We start from the raw sequence: 15,357 nt of genomic DNA on the forward strand, positions 1-15,357 counted from the left end.
TCTTGGGGCTTGCAGAATGTCCTATACTTGAGCAAGTATGAAGATGATAAGAGGACTTGGGCGTGTACAAGTTCAGATACATTGGGACTATATGGTCGTTCTCAAGGGTCTTATAGACTGCGGCTAAACTACTTGAGCCCAAGGCCTAGACCCAAGTCCGTTGATAGATGGACCAACGAATGGGCCCATGCTGTCGCTGAAGTGTTTATTGACCTTCCTATTTGCGCAAGTCGCCGTATGACTGCATAAACAATGCTGAAAGAGGCAGTGGAGTGGCGGGGAACTGGACGAGGACCAACCAACAAATCTTTCGCTGTGTTGGTTGTTTGGTTGTAGGAGATTATCAACAGAACAGACTCGCCGAGTCGCTCGGAATTCGCACTTTTGAGGGGAATCTTTGACTTCGACTTAATCGTGGAAACTTGGAGACTGTCTCAAAACCTAATTCATGTAGACTCTGAAGGAATGTGTACATCATGCGAAGGATATTGCTACGCCCTTGGAGCGAAATCCCAGGCCCCCCTTCCGTGTCTCGATTTGCCGCTGGCCATTTCGAAGCCAGTGCCAACCATCACGAATATACTTATCTGTACACTTCTCGTGTAGCCTTCTGCTTATGCGAGAGAGGCGCTGGTATCAGTCAATAGGAAAGTTGAAGATGCGAGATGATGATGTTTGAGAATCAGGCGGAAGGAGGCATCTTGTCCCAAAAGCGTGATGAATCAGAGAGTCCGAGTTCCTGCCGTCGAGAAGCTGCTGCGCCTCTCGTATTGACGGCAGGCAGGGACTACGACAATGAAAGTAGGTGTTTTGAATAAGAAGGTACAACGCGTCAAGATTGAGGTCAAAGGCAAGAATGGCAACTCAACTCACCTTCCATTGCCTTCAAATGGAAAAGATGAGGTACCGACCGTGTGTTAACATAAGTTCAACCCTTGACCTTCTCCAGGCTTTCCACCATTCAACAACACAACACCAATAACAAAATACAAGCAAATTCACGAACCCGAGTTTGCACAGTATCCGTTTAATCCGCAAAAAGATCGCTATGAACGATAAAAACTTCGCCCGACATGCCAGACACACCCATCAAGAGAATCGCCAAGCCCTTGGGCGCCAACAATGACGACGTCGAGCTTTCCACTGAACCACGGGAGCATGGTTCTACGGAAGGTAATGAGGCTCCTAAGCCGAGCAGCTATCCCGTCTCCACTGGCGACCATCAGCAGGATGCCAATGTAGGCATTCCCAGCCCCAATACCGCCAACCCCGATCTTCATCAGCCGACGCGTTCCTCTGCAGCTTCCGCACAATGCCCTCAAGACGAGCAATGGAGAAGGACCGCGTTCAGGCGTATGGTTATACATAGCATTCATGAGAGTGTCCGACGGCGCCGAGAATTCCTCGACAGAGAGCGTGACAGAGAGCGAAACATTGGTCCTGGTACACCTCGCGGCCAGCCACATTCCCCCAAAGAAGAGGAGGACGATCTTTTGACAACACCATTGCACCCGAGGAGAAGGAGTACCTAGACTACAGATATGTCGGATGGCTCTTTGAAGTTTGAAGTATCAATGACTGCAAATTCTGTGCAGACCAGTATATGTAGCGGATGGGGGCAGAAAGGGATGCCACGATAGCACAGAAAGCGCTCGCTTGAGAGTCCTTCAGAGAAGTATAGCTAGTCCTGAGGTTCGAACACTGTAGAGCAGTGGTAAATTCATGGTCCGTTCCAAGTTATCAACGCGATTGAGTCAGGGTAGTTGACGTATCAACATTCACTGTTCACATCATGGCACTGGTTCAGTAGGTAGTCACGAAGGCCGCAATTAGGTTACACCATCATCCTCATAACAGTTCTCGGCGTATGTTTCTGCATGTTCTCCACACTAAACCATTCTAAGGTACCTAGAACTACACAAGGTCAAAAGTGATTATCTAGAGGGCTTAATGACGGGAAGACTAGCACAAGGCCAGGATGGGTTGGTCTCTGGCTTGCCAAACTCCACATTGCCAATAATGGTGTAGATGTTGTTGCAGAGCGGCATCTTGACAAAGCCAGGCACGCGAATGCCGTTTCCAAACCACAAGCTAGATCCCTCGCTGGGCTGGATGTTGGTGTAATTCATGTTGAAGTTGTTGTTCATCCGGCCTCCCTCGACCCAGCCTCCATATACTGCGGCGACGATGTCTTCCTTTGTGACACCACCCCATTGCTTGCCATCCATCGTTTCCGTGCCAAAGAGGGCGGAGAAGGGGTTGTTTTCACTAGGTCTGATGGAGGGGTGACCGATGCTCAAATCTACGCCCTCGTTCCTGATGTCGAGCAGGTAGAACAGGGCGCCGTTGTAGCAGGCAGCAGCTCTCTCATGCGAGTCGGCAGACAAGAATGGCCAGAGAGAATCGTCTCTCTCGGTCTTGCCCATCTTGCAGGGGAGACCCGTTTGGCTGGTGCTGCGCATTAGTCGAAGCTCGTTGGGAGACACCACAGGGGGGGGGACTTACAGGACGAAAGGCCTACGAGCCGAAGGAACAGTCTCCCAGGCAGCCAGCATGAGATTGGGGTAGAAGAGCTTCTTGATCACCTTGGACATTTCCCTGAAGTCAATGTCGTCGGGGGTGGCAGACATCAGGCCGTTGTCAAGTGCGGCTGTCAAGAATTTGATTGTTGCGTCATCTCTGGGCGTGAAGATCCTCTTGAGGTACTCGACCTCGGCAGCCTTCCAGCTGTCAAAAACATCACCCATCATGGCCGAAAATGTTCCATAGGCGGGCTTGGGCGAGGCACCTCTGTTTCCTGGTGTCAGTGCTCCAAATCTTCATGAGCAATGAGAGTAGAGACTTACGGGAGGAGGAAATCCTTTCCAATGGCCCAACTGGTGAAGATGGTGTAACTGCTAGTTGTGGTGATTTGAGATCGCATTGTCTGAGTGAGGAAAGTCTGGAACAGCGTCGAGTACACAACTTTTCACGTCATTAGCTCCAGGATTCACTTGCTACCTGGTCGAGAAGGCACTCACAGATGTTGTTGGTGTAAGCCTGGGCAATACCGACGACTCCGTAGATGACGTTGAGCATGATTCTCTGCATTCTCGCCGAAGAGTCGCTCTCTGCAAGAGGGACGGAGAACTTCTCAGCAAAGAGACCCATCTCGGACTGAATGTCCATCTGTGCCTGGTCAAGAGCCTCAAAGTATCGGCGGTGGAACTAGGCCAGCAATTAGTCGCCATTCGCAAACCTTCTCAACGAGCACGAGATGAACTTACTTGATGCATCTTGGAGAAGGAGTTGAGAATCAAATGCCCGGCAGGGTACTTGGTGTCCTCGCAAGTCAACGACGTTGAGCAAGGCACGTCAAGCAGCTGTGTGCATCGCCACATCTCCGGGCCGCCGAGGTACCAGGACGCGAACTGGCTGAACTCGAACTTGACCTCGTTCGGACCGGAGTCGTACTCCTTCCAAGCCTTAAGCACCTCGTTGAGGGCCTCAGTTGCACCGGCTGCCGCCCATCGCTTGTCGGGCAGGGCCTTTGCATCGATGACGGTGCCTTGACACTTTACAGTCTTCCAATCCACGACACCGGCGGCTAGAGCCGTGGCTGAGGATAGCCAGACGGCTACGATTGAGAAACGCATCGTGGGAAAGACTTCGTATCGAGGCTTCAGGAATGTGACCGGTTCTGAAAAAGCTCTATCTGCGACTATCAACCGGATCGGAAGCTGTTGGTGACTGGAAGAGTCTTATACGTTCCTCATCAGCCGTGTTCATGATGGGCAGTAAATAGGCGCATGATTCCGACGCGACAACAAGCAGTCCTAACTGATACATCCATACGAGGTCGCCTACTTTTTTCTTCGTCGCGAAAACCTAGACTTGGCAAAATTGTGGAAATGCGGTCTGCGGTAATTGACACGACTTCACGATCGTCTCTCCTACGGACGTTTCCGAAACTTTGATCCAAAATCTGATTAGATGCGATTCATCACTTTTATCTTAGTCAATCTCGGTGTCTGATCGGCAATAAGGCGGAGTGCCGAGTGCGGGAGTTAGAACTAGGATGGGGGTGCTTTGAAAAGTTTATCTGGACTGTAGGACGGGCATTGACCAAAAACTTGCTCTTTTAGCTAGCTCAAGTCTTGATTTCGGCGTGATGACTCGTCGCCTCCCAGAGAAAAAGACAATCGGTATTAGCAGTTGTCCCTGAAGCAATGATTGATGTTTTACTTGAGTTGTCTCTATCGAGGCCCTGCACGTAGAAGTCGACGTTCCTCCTTCTCTCACCCTTTTCTGCACTTTACGATATTGTCTGTAGCTGGCAGGACACCCCCGGCCCGAGGAACATCGTCATATTTCTCCTTGCCAGGCCATTTCTCTACCTACCTTACCGATGGCAGTTGGCGAATTGCTGAGACCATCCAGGTGCTCGCGCTCAGGTTGTATCATAACGACGAATCATTTCGTTACTAACTTGATCACACAGCCGGGCAGAAAATGGCAATTCTTTCGCGCTTTTGCTTACCGCGTGTTTTGTTAACCTTCTCAGTTCTCGCCGGGTTGATCGCGGTTTTGAGAGCTGATCACCGATGGGGCCAAGCCTTTTTACGCTTTTTCCAGGTCTGTGCTTCTGACAGCGATCAACAAGAATTGTTGCCAAGACAAAGTCGAAAAATTTGGAAAAGCTTGTTAAGAGCATTTTGCCCTGTCATCGGCCCAGGCATGAACTGATTTCTCGTAGGCTGATCCAACTTTATGCCCAGTATCTCTCTACCCTGAGGGTCGAAAACTTTGACTTACCGGGATGGAATACCCCGTTGCAGAGATGCCGAATAGCTCTCGGAAATGAGCGCTGCTATGCGACAACGAGGCGGACCATAGACTGGAAAGAAGAGGTGGAGGAGGGAGGTGAAGTGAACTCACGGAGACGGAGCCGAAACGATGGGCATCAACCAACTAAGACTAGCAAAAGGTTTCTACATATAATAGAGCTGTGCCGAGACGCGGCTTCTGGAAGCCCGTAGGCAGTTGTCTAGTCCGCACATCCCATTTCAACGAGCACTTGGCCGAACTTCTACATTGAACAACTTGTAGCTTCCAAAAAAAGCTCGAAATGTTGCTGTTCACGAAAGCGTAAGTTGCATTTTAACAATTAGACACACAAACCAGATTGAAGAAGAAACGTTGCTAAAGTCACATTAGCAACCTCTTGGCGTGTTTGGCTCTGGTCCAGTTATGCTCTGCCACCGCGATTGATGTCACCGGTCTCAGCCCGCGCGGCGCCTACCGTGACGACTCTGGCAGTTCAGACTGTCTTCAGGTCGGCTGCGACACCTCGGTCTGCGCCAAAGATCCCGTCGACGCCCTCGCTGTTGCGTCGAAGGGAGTGAGCCTCATCTTGGGCCCCGACTGTGCTGGATGGGCTGAAGGCAGTCCTTCCGTGGTGCAGGGGGATAAGTCCTGCCCTGCGGGAACACAACTCTACCGTGGAGACTTGAGGGTCTGGCGTGCGTGGAACAATGTTGGCAAGAAGTTCACAACCACTTTCGTGGCGTGGGAGCAGTTCAAGTGTGCTACTTGCTGGGGCAGGAAGGATGTCACTTGCGTCAAGGGGCCAAAGCAGGTTCCGGATCCGAACACCGGCTTATGCGGACCATGGGCTCTTTAAACAAACGTCGGTCATCAATCGAAAAGGCGATATGGGAGGCTATCATACATGTAACGAAAATTGAGTGATTGGGTAGATATCTAACCTTAAAGACCTATGATATAACGCCCATTTGAGTCTTGCCATTACTAAGTAGTTCTATACTCCAGTCGTATCACCAAGTGACGTCCCCTAAGTCATAATAACTTGAAGACCTCTTCAGTGTACATGTCACTCAAGATCAAATGAGAAATGAAGGGCTGTTCCGAGAGAAATACTGAGTTTATTTCGTGAATACAGCCTGCTGAAATAAATTGAGCGCACTGAATACAAAGAGTTATCCAGAACCACAGCCTGATGTTCGCCTCAATTCCAAAGAACCCCGTAAGGTAAGGTAGCATGAGACTAAACACATCATCCGCGACCGAGTCGGGTATCAACCCTGACCGCACCATAGTGCTTCAAGAAGCGTCCCCAGATGGGAGGAGAGTACCATTGTCTGCCAGCCCTGGCTATGGGCCACAGGACACGGCTAGCACCATCCTCCCAACCAATGGGCCGCTCGCCGCCGTAGGCCTGCTTATATTCTGGAGCGGCACTCATGTAGCCTGGATCAACAGTGTTCATGGCCACGCCTAGCTTCCAAGCCGTGGGCGCCTCCGTCTCGGTAATCATGTTCAGTCCAGCCTTTGACCTATTGGTATGGACGTGCTTGCTATTCTTGGCGGAGCTGCGCTGAGTTGACTCGAAGATACCTTCTCTGGATGAGACGTTGATGATGTGGCCCCCTTTTCGCATCGAAGGCAACAGCTCCCGGATTAATATGAGAGGCACAAAGGTGTTGACGCTGTGTGCGGCGATGACATCTTCGTAAGGAATGTCTGAGAGTGACTGCACCCAAGATGATGGGGCTGGTTTCTCCGTGCCAGAAATTTGCAGCTCAGACATTGATCCAGAAAGAAACGTGTTCTGAGGGGCAGACGGCCCAGCAATGCGGCCAGGAATCTCCCCTGCCACACCATGAGGAAGGCTACCATCGCCACCTCGTACGCGAGGTGAGTAGTCATGGCGTACAACCACGCCTTTACCATCGTCAGGCGGATTGGCAAGCAGGAAACGCTCGTGTTCAATGGCGCGTTCCTCTTTCTCCATTGGATCTGTAAGGGTTTGGGCGGCATTGTTGATCAGATAATTCAGAGTCCAGCCTTCTTCCTGGAGAACTCTCTTAATACTCTGCACCAGGGAGAAAGCATCAGCTGCTGCTCGGAAGTCCGCACCAATGATTCTCAATCTCGGTGACCAGTCATCGAAATCAGCCTCCTGTCGGTACCGCGAGAGCGCATCTTCGGGGTAACGCGATGATACGATCACGGCCGCGCCGCAACGCAGCAGCCGCAGAGCCGTGTGAAAGCCGAGATTCACGCGCCCACCAGTAACAACAGCAGTCTTGCCCTTGAGTGAAATATTCTCCGGTAGCGACAAAGACCTTTCCGCGAGGTTGAACTCTCCACAAGGTATGCACATCGATCCCAGCTGCGGATGGGGGTTATCGAGAACCATGCGGCAGACGTAGCAAGTTCGTTTGCGACTGCCGCTTGGCATATGTCGGTGAATCCGGTCATGCGGACTATCATCGACAGCTATTTCAGGCATTTCTGAGACTTTCGTCTTGATAGTCTCAATCATTTGCTCGAATAGTAGCTGGCGCATGCCCGGATCAAGGATGGGCCAAAGTTTTAATGCGGCTCTTTTAGATTGGTCCGTAGAAGACGGAGGCATGTAAAGAGCGAGAAGGCTGGGAAGCTATGTTGCATCTTTTCCAGCCTTTTTCGACAGGTCGAAATCGTACCGTAATTGGTTTGCGACATCTTCAATTCGTGAGTTCGCAATGAAGTCTCGAAAGTCGGACCGTCCCAGAAGGACACTCGGAGGGTCCTTGACGGTTTCAGGACGACTGTCAATTTTCTCCTCGGGGGACTGATGCGCTGTTCTCTCTTTGATACTGGAAGCTAGGTCGGGCAATTGACTTTCCATCTGTTCAACCACACGCATAAAGGACTCTAGCCACTCCAACTCTGCCGGAGTACTGGGCATGGCATTTTTCAGCTCTTGAAGCTCCTGTCCCTTGGTTGAGCTCAAGCGCGGGAGGGTATATTCGAGTATGCGAATGCTTTGAATGCCGTCTCTCGTCTTTTGCAGGTCCAAATAGAACTCTAGCTCTTGATTAACAGCACCAAAAAGTTGGAGACACCAATCATATGGTACTAGTATCGGGTGTGCGTACCGGAACGACCATAGTGTACGTCCCGATCTTCGAGCGTACAGACGTAGTTGCCGAGGAACGTGGGCGATGTTCTGCCGTGGGGTCTGAGGGGCCAAGGGGGTCTTCAGGTATGCCGGGAATTGCTCATAAAGATCGGCCAGACGGTGAAGCTCTGATGCCTTTTCGTCATTAAGAAGTTCCTGTGCCTTGGAAAGACGTGGAATGATTTCGATGCAATCATCAGGTTTCCAACCTTTGGCGCGAAACCCCGCAACGGTCCTCGGATGTTGGGGGGTTGTTGAATGTTCGGGATTGGGCAGATACTGTATGATGGCGTAGAGCTTGGTGCCACGATCCCGAAACTTTTCCTTGTGAAGTATCATCCTGACAAAGGCGCGGACAAGGTCATCCTCAAGGGTAAAAGACAACTGCGGCCAGTCCGGAATAACAGAAGATGAAGCCTTGGCGTGCTGAGGCCTGAATTCGGAGTCCGGCTTCGTTGCCATAACAAGCTGCCCCTCTGACAACAAGGAGAGCCTGTTTAAAGCTACCCAAACTTTCGCCAATCGGCCTAGGTTTTGACTGCGTAGCACCGCCCATGCTTTGCTGTTGCTGAGAGCTGACTTGAGGACTATGCCGTGAGGTGAACTGTCGCCATACTGAGTTCCTAAGAGGTCGAGGATACGATGATATGGGAGATCGGCGAGGACAGGCTAAATGAGCTCGGTTGGGGTGACCGAGAGCTGTCGGGCGATTCGAACGATTCTTTGAGGGAGTAGGTCATCCATGTTTCAAGCCAAAACTCCAGTCATCAACTGGCGGTGGAGGATGTAGAACAGGGCTATCAAAGTACAGGCCGAGTCAAAGAGTTAAAGTCAAGGAAAAACGGCTCGTTAGCTTGGCCAAGCTTTGAGCGATGTTTTTTGACGGCCCTAAGAACCTAAACCTCAATATTCTTTACAGTTGATATATAATTTGGATTATTCCAAGCAGTGGGGATGTGGCAGCAGAAGTGACTCGACGATGAGGTGAGAAAGGTAGTAAGCCAAGACCGTCTCCAAGCTGACTTCCTTGGAGATAATCCGCATTGGGGAAATGCACGAACCCCTGGGATGACGCTGCTGACGGCTGCTGCCTAGTGCGGGGAGGACTAGCCTCCACAATACTATGAAATCGAAAGGCGGAAGTTGGAATAACAGGATGTTACAGATATCTACCAGCCTCTGTACAGGTCGGATGGGCCTAGATCAGCCATCCAAGGTGAGAGTGAATCGTCAACATGTCGAAAATTCAATCGGAAGGGCATGAGGGAGTCAAATTAAGCCTGTTTTGTGATGCCCTGTCGAATGCAATGGCCCGGTCAGATGACGCGGTAACACACTACTTACTTTTGCGATTCCTAGGTAAAGCAGTCAGGTACTGCATTTCAGCTTGTTATTTGGCCTACTTTCAAATGTTCTCATATGGCAAATCAAAAAGGCTTTCAAATATGATCTTCGGCATGCCTAAAGTCTTCTCGCATGGCCATTGCCTCCTCAATCTTCAACATTGATAGCTTGTTCCAAGTCTGATTATTTAGGGCAGAATTTCCTCAAAAAGGTAACTGGGGGCATGGGCATGAATAACTGATTTCTGAAAACGTGGACGACTGAAAGGTCCACCCAAGTAAGGTAGTGATAGAAGAGAACATGAAGTCTACCTCGATTCATTGCCGTGATCCGCTATGGTGGTGGTGGTTGTGTAGAAGCCCACAAGGAAATAAAAGAACAGCGTCTGCCTTATGATATGGCCAATCAAGTGGACGACACATGAAGAGATGTGCAAGTTGAAATATGGAGCCCCTACTGCGGAAGTCTTGCTTATCCCAGGTACTTACCAATTGCTGGAGATTCTACTGCCAGTCTTTCTTCTTGGACCGGTACAGTTGAGGTCGAGTCAAGCCAGCTGGCCATTTTCAAATTAAGGAACCCAGTATTAGTTACTAGCATAGTAGTATGCAATACAAGAGAAATATTAATCTGGCTTCCATTACGATGTCGTCAAACCTTTGCTCAAACTTTCCCACCTTCAGCACTGTTTCCACAGATGGACACTCCTTTCAGACCGTCTTGTGTTCGGCTAAAAGATTGACAAACTGATCTATCTTTCGTTTCCTCGTTTCTAGGCGTTTTGTCGTCTCGATCCGCCACAAGAATGCATAACGCTGCGTCTTATTCAAAGCATTAAAGAACTTGTTCGCTTCTTCGTTGCAGCGCAATGCCTCCGCAAAATCTGAAGGCACTTCCATCATGCTCGCAGAAGAGTAGGCTCGATCCCATCGCCCATCAGCCTTGGCGGCGTTAACCTCAGCCTGTCCAGCTGGCCTCACGCGTTCCGCTTGCGTCAAAGCCGCAACTTTCTCGACGTTTCTCTTTGACCAGAGACTGTTCTTCCGCCGTGGGGTGAATCTCTGGATAAAGTGCTGCTCGTCAAAGGCTTTGCGCTGTCCGTCGATCCAGCCGAAGCAGAGTGCTACATTGAGGGCTTGATCATACGTGACTGTCGGCTTTTCGGCGTTCTTCTTGGCTATCTTCAGCCAGACACCCAGGGAGCTTTGGTAGGAGCTCTCGAGGTAGCTCTCCCACTTAGATTGATCTTCGAAGAGCAGGGTTGGGATGGACTCCGATAATCTTGGTGAAGGAGTTTTATTGGTGGCTGATTGAGGCGAAGTTCTCGCTGCGTCCTTGATCTCGGCTTGGACACTTGCTCTGCTACGTCTCGACATGGTCATCGATGAGAAGTTTGGCCGGGGGATTGCCACGCTCGGCTTTAGACGCCAGCAAGAGGGGCACTGTGTGGCAGGCTGGTTCAAGAGTCGATTTCATGAGTCAATACAACAATTCAGGGGGCCCATGGTCTGGCAGAAGTTCGACGTTGGTGGAAAGAAGCCTTGATGTTGAGATTAGGCACCCGGGTACCCCAAAAGCCAGCCTCTTGGGTTCGAGCTAGTCCACTTGGGGATGGCGGCTGCAGGTACCTGACAGAATTCGGATTTGTACCGTTGCGCCATATACAAAAGAGAGATCCCTCTACTGCATTTAGGTAGTTGTGGGTACATATAGTTTCCGTCAGTACCCATCTCCGTTGTGGACGGAACTTTAACCATCGTCTTGGTGTTGATCTATATTCCCATATCCCAATCCCCGGTTTGATATGTTCCTAGATTCTGAATGGTTACATCAGAACGGATGACCATGAATGCGGTTAACACATATCTAGGCCTGCAATCAAAGAAATGTTGAGATCTACCAGCCACTTAATATTGCATGTGTGTCGTGGTGTTATCCCTGCGCAAATCTCGAAATATGCTTAAGCTCTTGAATCCAGTCAGTTTCCGTATATTGTGTAATCATCATGGTCAATGTCGGATACTGCACCCTCCGCAGCTCGTTGAGGTGTCGGGAGGGACGAGATGAACATAGTATCCTACTACGGCGCGGCTTCATTATTGACACTGTCAGTTGCCTCAGGCTTGTCGACATGTCCTAGACCGCCGGCTCATAACTGTCAATACTTATCTCCGAAATAACAAACTTTCCACACACTGGCCAAACGTCACGGGAAAGGAAGTATGATCACGATGTCAGTGGGATTACAAGACTACCGGGTCGAGAAGGCGTTCAGACCGGGAAGGTTCTCGCTGCTGACCCTATATATTCCCTTCTTTTTTTATCTTTTCTCCTACTTTCCTTTCAAACAGACATCCCCAAGCCCCAAACAACTTCCCACAGCTCCAAGCACTTATACCACCCCAACATACTCTACGCATTTTGACTGCATCGCTTCAACAACTTACCTTCACCCTCACCTGATAAACTTCTTCAATCACAAAGATTCTCTCAGACTCTCCAATCAGCAAGGATGAATTATACCACCGATTTATTGTTCGCCTCAGCGGCCAAATATGCCCGCACGGGACAGTCTCACAGCAACGACAACAATAAAGACAACGACACCTGCGTAAAGCAAACCATCGTTTATGGGACAGAGATACCCAGAAACATGACGATTACTAAGAGAGGTTTTATGGGGCTGCCGTTTCTGGCCTACATGACATCCGACTCGCCGACAGACGTGGCCAAGGCAGTCAGCGCTCGCGATGAGCTAGATTCCTGGGCTCATCGAATTCGTCAATATAAACCAGCCAAGAGCATGTTCGACTTGATTCGCAGCTGCTCTTCTTGGATTAACATGAGCCAACTCGACTCTTATCTGGAGGGCTTGACACAAGTTAAACTGGCACATGCCGTGCATGAAACACTTAGAAACGCCAACTTCGAGTGGTGGGCTACATCCTGTCGCTGCAAAGCCTACGAGGAAGATTCTGATGCCGACGATCTCCCGTTCTCACGCTCGCGTTGGCCGAGCCCCCCTCTTTGCACTACATTTACTACCAAGTTCGAATGGAACTCCGAGACAAAGATACTCTGTTGGTTTGATTTGAACGTAAACAAAACAATGGAGACCTCCTTCGACCAATTCATCGACGGCACAGAGATTTTCGAGTCCTTGGAGGACCGAGAAGCCCTCGATAAATGGATTGAACTCCGCAAGGAGTCCACCTTGAAACTCACTAAGAAGAGCCCCTCGAAACGCCTGGGAATAACCAGTTCCCGCCCTGCTAGAGTCCAGAAGCCCATCGAGGGTGCGGTCCGGCATACACCATCTGGAAGAAAGACAAGGAAGGGGACCAAGAAGGGAAAGGGAAGGAAGAACTAAGGGGAGCCAGAGGGTCAAGAGCAGGTCTCAGTGGCGATGTCGGCACAGAGGAGGAGTAATGAGATTCGGAAAAAAAAATGATTTCTTAAGGGTCTTTGTGGGACTCTGAAGCGTAAAGGCAAGGTATGGGACCTGCTTAGACAGCTCCTTACTACAACTAAGGTACACCATTGCTACATCAATACAGCATATTGTGTTCTACCTCTTGCTTTGCCACCTTTAGTTTCTTGATGTGTTGAACTAGGTGTCAACAATTCACTTTCAAGGTCAAGGTTTGCTGCCATGAGTAATGATAACCGAGTCCGCGAAGACAGGTGCAGACGAGTTCACTTCAGAAGATACTGTCTGCCCTAGCCTAGCAACGCTTGCGTATGAATATCTCCCTGGGATATTGTCGCTGAGTGTTCCCGAAATATCGCAAAGAACTGCCCGAGAAGACATCAAAATATCTTCTGACTGCCCCAAGATTATCTCATTTCTCACTCTCAGGGCGCTCAATGTTGTTTCCAACGATCCCTTTCATACCTCCGTCGGGTTTAGATGGCTAGATGCAATCTTGCGCGATGTCTGATTCGTCTTGAATAAGATCCGATGGTGCTACACGTGTAAGTGGCGTGAATGTAATAGCACGTCAACGTAAACTTTCGGCACCGGGACTAACAAGAGGCTGCAAAGCTTGGCCATAACAAACCGGGGGACCCTTGGCTGGTCACGTAATATCCGTCCCTAGATATGTCCCATCTTCACTTTGGCTGATGTACGGATGTCTTTGGGGTAATATGGGATCAGGGATGATCTGGCTAAAAGCAATGCGGGGAGGAGTTCAAACAGCCCAACTTCGGACGGCTTCATTCCGAGGTCTGAAACGAAGAACGACTACATACCAGCGATGAAGCCCGAATGCCTTAAGCCTTAAGGAATGATGAAAGCTCTGGTCAATTTCCCGAGACGACTTTTTTATCGCGAGCTTTCATGATGTTGGTAAACTGGCTGTTCCTCTGGGTAACGCTCACCCTCGCCGTCCCAACCGGTGACAATCTCTACGAACGACAAGACGAAAACCATTGGGTCGTGACATGGACGTCTATGCCCCAAGAGGTGGAACAAAGTAATCTTCCACCGTCGCCTTTCGTATGCTGCTTCCTCCCTTCGCATCATGCCTGTGCTAACCTGACTCCGCAAGAATGGAGGAAGTTTCCAATTCCGCAACGCAACGCTCCGCCAGACCTTTCACGCCTCCATCGGTGCATCACGTATCCGTTTCCAGCTCACAAACACCTTTGGAGGTTCAGATCTGCCCATCACAGCAGCCTCGGTCGCCCTTGCACTCGGCGGAGCAGCAGGCGTATCTGGGATCGATACTGCTACCATCAGGGGACTGACTTTCTCCGGGTCTCCGTCCGTGACTATCAAGCAAGGCGCCGTTGTCTACACTGATCCGATAGACTTCAAGGTGCTACCTCAGGCAAATATCGCGCTGAGTCTTTACTCTCAGCAGGGCCAGTCAGGGACCCGTATCACGGGACACCCCGGCAGCCGCACGACTTCATGGATGCAGAATGGTAATCAGGTGAATTCATCGTCTGTCGGAAGTGCTAGCACAAAGCACTGGTACTTTGCTAGTGCCGTGGAGGCGTGGGTTCCCAGGAATACGTCAGCAATGATAGTTCTCGGGGACAGCATCTCGGATGGACGTGGGAGCGACGACGACAAGAACAACCGGTTAGCTGACTTGCCTTTCATGACACATTCAATCTCAATTGACATGCCCTAGCTGGCCCGATCTCCTCATCGCACGCCTGCAAAAAGAGGGAATCACAAACCTCGCAATCGCAAACGAAGCAGCAGGCGGCAACGCAGTCCTCAGCGGCGGCCTCGGCCCCACACTCCTGTCCCGGTACCCTCGCGATGCCCTCACCCAGCAAGGCGTCTCCCGCGTTCTCATCTTCGAAGGCGTAAACGATATGGGCCCCGGCGGCACCGACGCCGGATCCCAGCAGCGCATTGGCGACGGGCTCATCGCCGCGTACAAACAGATCGTGGCCGACTGCAAGAAGGCCGGGCTTGCAACCATCGGGGCGACGATCACGCCGTTTGCGGGGAGCGGGCAGGCGTATTCGAACCCGGAGAGGGAGCGGACGCGGGAGAGGGTGAATAAGTGGATTTTGGAGAGCGGGACGTTTGATCACGTTGTTGATTTTGCGGGGTATATTGGTGATGGGGAGAAGTTGAAGGCGCAGTTTGATGGTGGTGATCATTTGCATCCGAATGTGGCTGGGTATCAGGAGATTGCGGCCAGATTCCCTTTGGATGTTTTCAAGAGTTAAGAGAGAACGCGCGAAACGTTACAGCGTGTGCTGAGGTATGATCAATATTCATTCAATGGCTTTATTGCGACAACTCTCTTAGTGCGACGTTTGAAATTGAACCTGACCCTCGGTCGTGAACATCCCGTTATCATCGTAATCTTGAGATGCGGTTGCGACTTAGTTGGTAGGCAGAATTGTTCCATTTCAACCCCTAAAGACACCTCACAAGCACGGAATGAGTCTTGAAGCCTGCTTTGAGCCGGCTAAGCGGCTTAGTTAAGCTGGATGAGTTAGTCTGGCGGGTTTGCCGATCCATGGGGCAGAATCGTGCTTGGCGGCTGAGGGAGGCCTTCGCCTCACTTCACGCCCGGGTGCCTGGTGAAGTG

At 50.6% G+C, this 15,357-nt stretch overlaps 5 protein-coding genes across 5 annotated transcripts; 2 read left to right on the forward strand and 3 right to left on the reverse strand.

Moving 5' to 3' along the window:
- Nucleotides 1-1,869: 1,869 nt before the first annotated feature.
- On the reverse strand, nucleotides 1,870-3,861 carry BDP81DRAFT_359449 (uncharacterized protein). The gene is made up of 5 exons (XM_060586381.1): nucleotides 3,267-3,861; nucleotides 3,021-3,207; nucleotides 2,847-2,964; nucleotides 2,506-2,790; nucleotides 1,870-2,448 (listed from the first exon to the last, which is right to left on the reverse strand). Exons 1-5 carry the CDS (start codon nucleotides 3,633-3,635, stop codon nucleotides 1,935-1,937), a joined length of 1,473 nt encoding a protein of 490 aa, XP_060439248.1. The 5' UTR covers nucleotides 3,636-3,861; the 3' UTR covers nucleotides 1,870-1,934.
- A 1,246-nt stretch (nucleotides 3,862-5,107) lies between these two features.
- Nucleotides 5,108-5,662, forward strand: BDP81DRAFT_399571 (uncharacterized protein; the record flags this gene model as incomplete). The annotated part of the gene is made up of 2 exons (XM_060588591.1): nucleotides 5,108-5,127; nucleotides 5,197-5,662. The coding sequence occupies 2 exons, from the start codon at nucleotides 5,108-5,110 to the stop codon at nucleotides 5,660-5,662; spliced, it is 486 nt and encodes a 161-aa protein (XP_060439249.1).
- Nucleotides 5,663-6,055: 393 nt separating this feature from the next.
- On the reverse strand, nucleotides 6,056-7,243 carry BDP81DRAFT_332402 (uncharacterized protein; the record flags this gene model as incomplete). The annotated part of the gene is made up of 1 exon (XM_060585590.1): nucleotides 6,056-7,243. The coding sequence occupies one exon, from the start codon at nucleotides 7,241-7,243 to the stop codon at nucleotides 6,056-6,058; it is 1,188 nt and encodes a 395-aa protein (XP_060439250.1).
- A 2,591-nt stretch (nucleotides 7,244-9,834) lies between these two features.
- Nucleotides 9,835-10,791, reverse strand: BDP81DRAFT_439885 (bacteriocin-protection, YdeI or OmpD-associated-domain-containing protein). Its single transcript, XM_060591448.1, has one exon. It carries the CDS (start codon nucleotides 10,672-10,674, stop codon nucleotides 10,003-10,005), a length of 672 nt encoding a protein of 223 aa, XP_060439251.1. The 5' UTR covers nucleotides 10,675-10,791; the 3' UTR covers nucleotides 9,835-10,002.
- A 1,610-nt stretch (nucleotides 10,792-12,401) lies between these two features.
- BDP81DRAFT_410795 (SGNH hydrolase-type esterase domain-containing protein) lies at nucleotides 12,402-15,039 on the forward strand (the record flags this gene model as incomplete). The annotated part of the gene is made up of 3 exons (XM_060589136.1): nucleotides 12,402-12,593; nucleotides 13,846-14,384; nucleotides 14,437-15,039. The coding sequence occupies 3 exons, from the start codon at nucleotides 12,402-12,404 to the stop codon at nucleotides 14,987-14,989; spliced, it is 1,284 nt and encodes a 427-aa protein (XP_060439252.1). The 3' UTR covers nucleotides 14,990-15,039.
- Between the last annotated feature and the right edge of the window lie 318 nt (nucleotides 15,040-15,357).

The sequence above is a fragment of the Colletotrichum phormii genome, assembly GCF_030913505.1.
Source record: "Colletotrichum phormii strain CBS 102054 chromosome Unknown BDP81scaffold_30, whole genome shotgun sequence".
Classification (NCBI taxonomy): Eukaryota; Fungi; Ascomycota; class Sordariomycetes; order Glomerellales; family Glomerellaceae; genus Colletotrichum; species Colletotrichum phormii.

What these genes read in the sequence shown, in the direction of transcription:
- BDP81DRAFT_359449 (XM_060586381.1), bottom strand. Translation starts at nt 3,635, where the DNA reads ATGCGTTTCTCAATCGTAGCCGTCTGGCTATCCTCAGCCACGGCTCTA. An exon ending in CCTTCTCCAAGATGCATCAA is followed by an intron (nt 3,208 to 3,266) that starts GTAAGTTCATCT and finishes TTGCTGGCCTAG; the next exon opens with TTCCACCGCCGATACTTTGA. An exon ending in GGAAAGGATTTCCTCCTCCC is followed by an intron (nt 2,791 to 2,846) that starts GTAAGTCTCTAC and finishes ACCAGGAAACAG; the next exon opens with AGGTGCCTCGCCCAAGCCCG.
- BDP81DRAFT_439885 (XM_060591448.1), bottom strand. Translation starts at nt 10,674, where the DNA reads ATGACCATGTCGAGACGTAGCAGAGCAAGTGTCCAAGCCGAGATCAAG.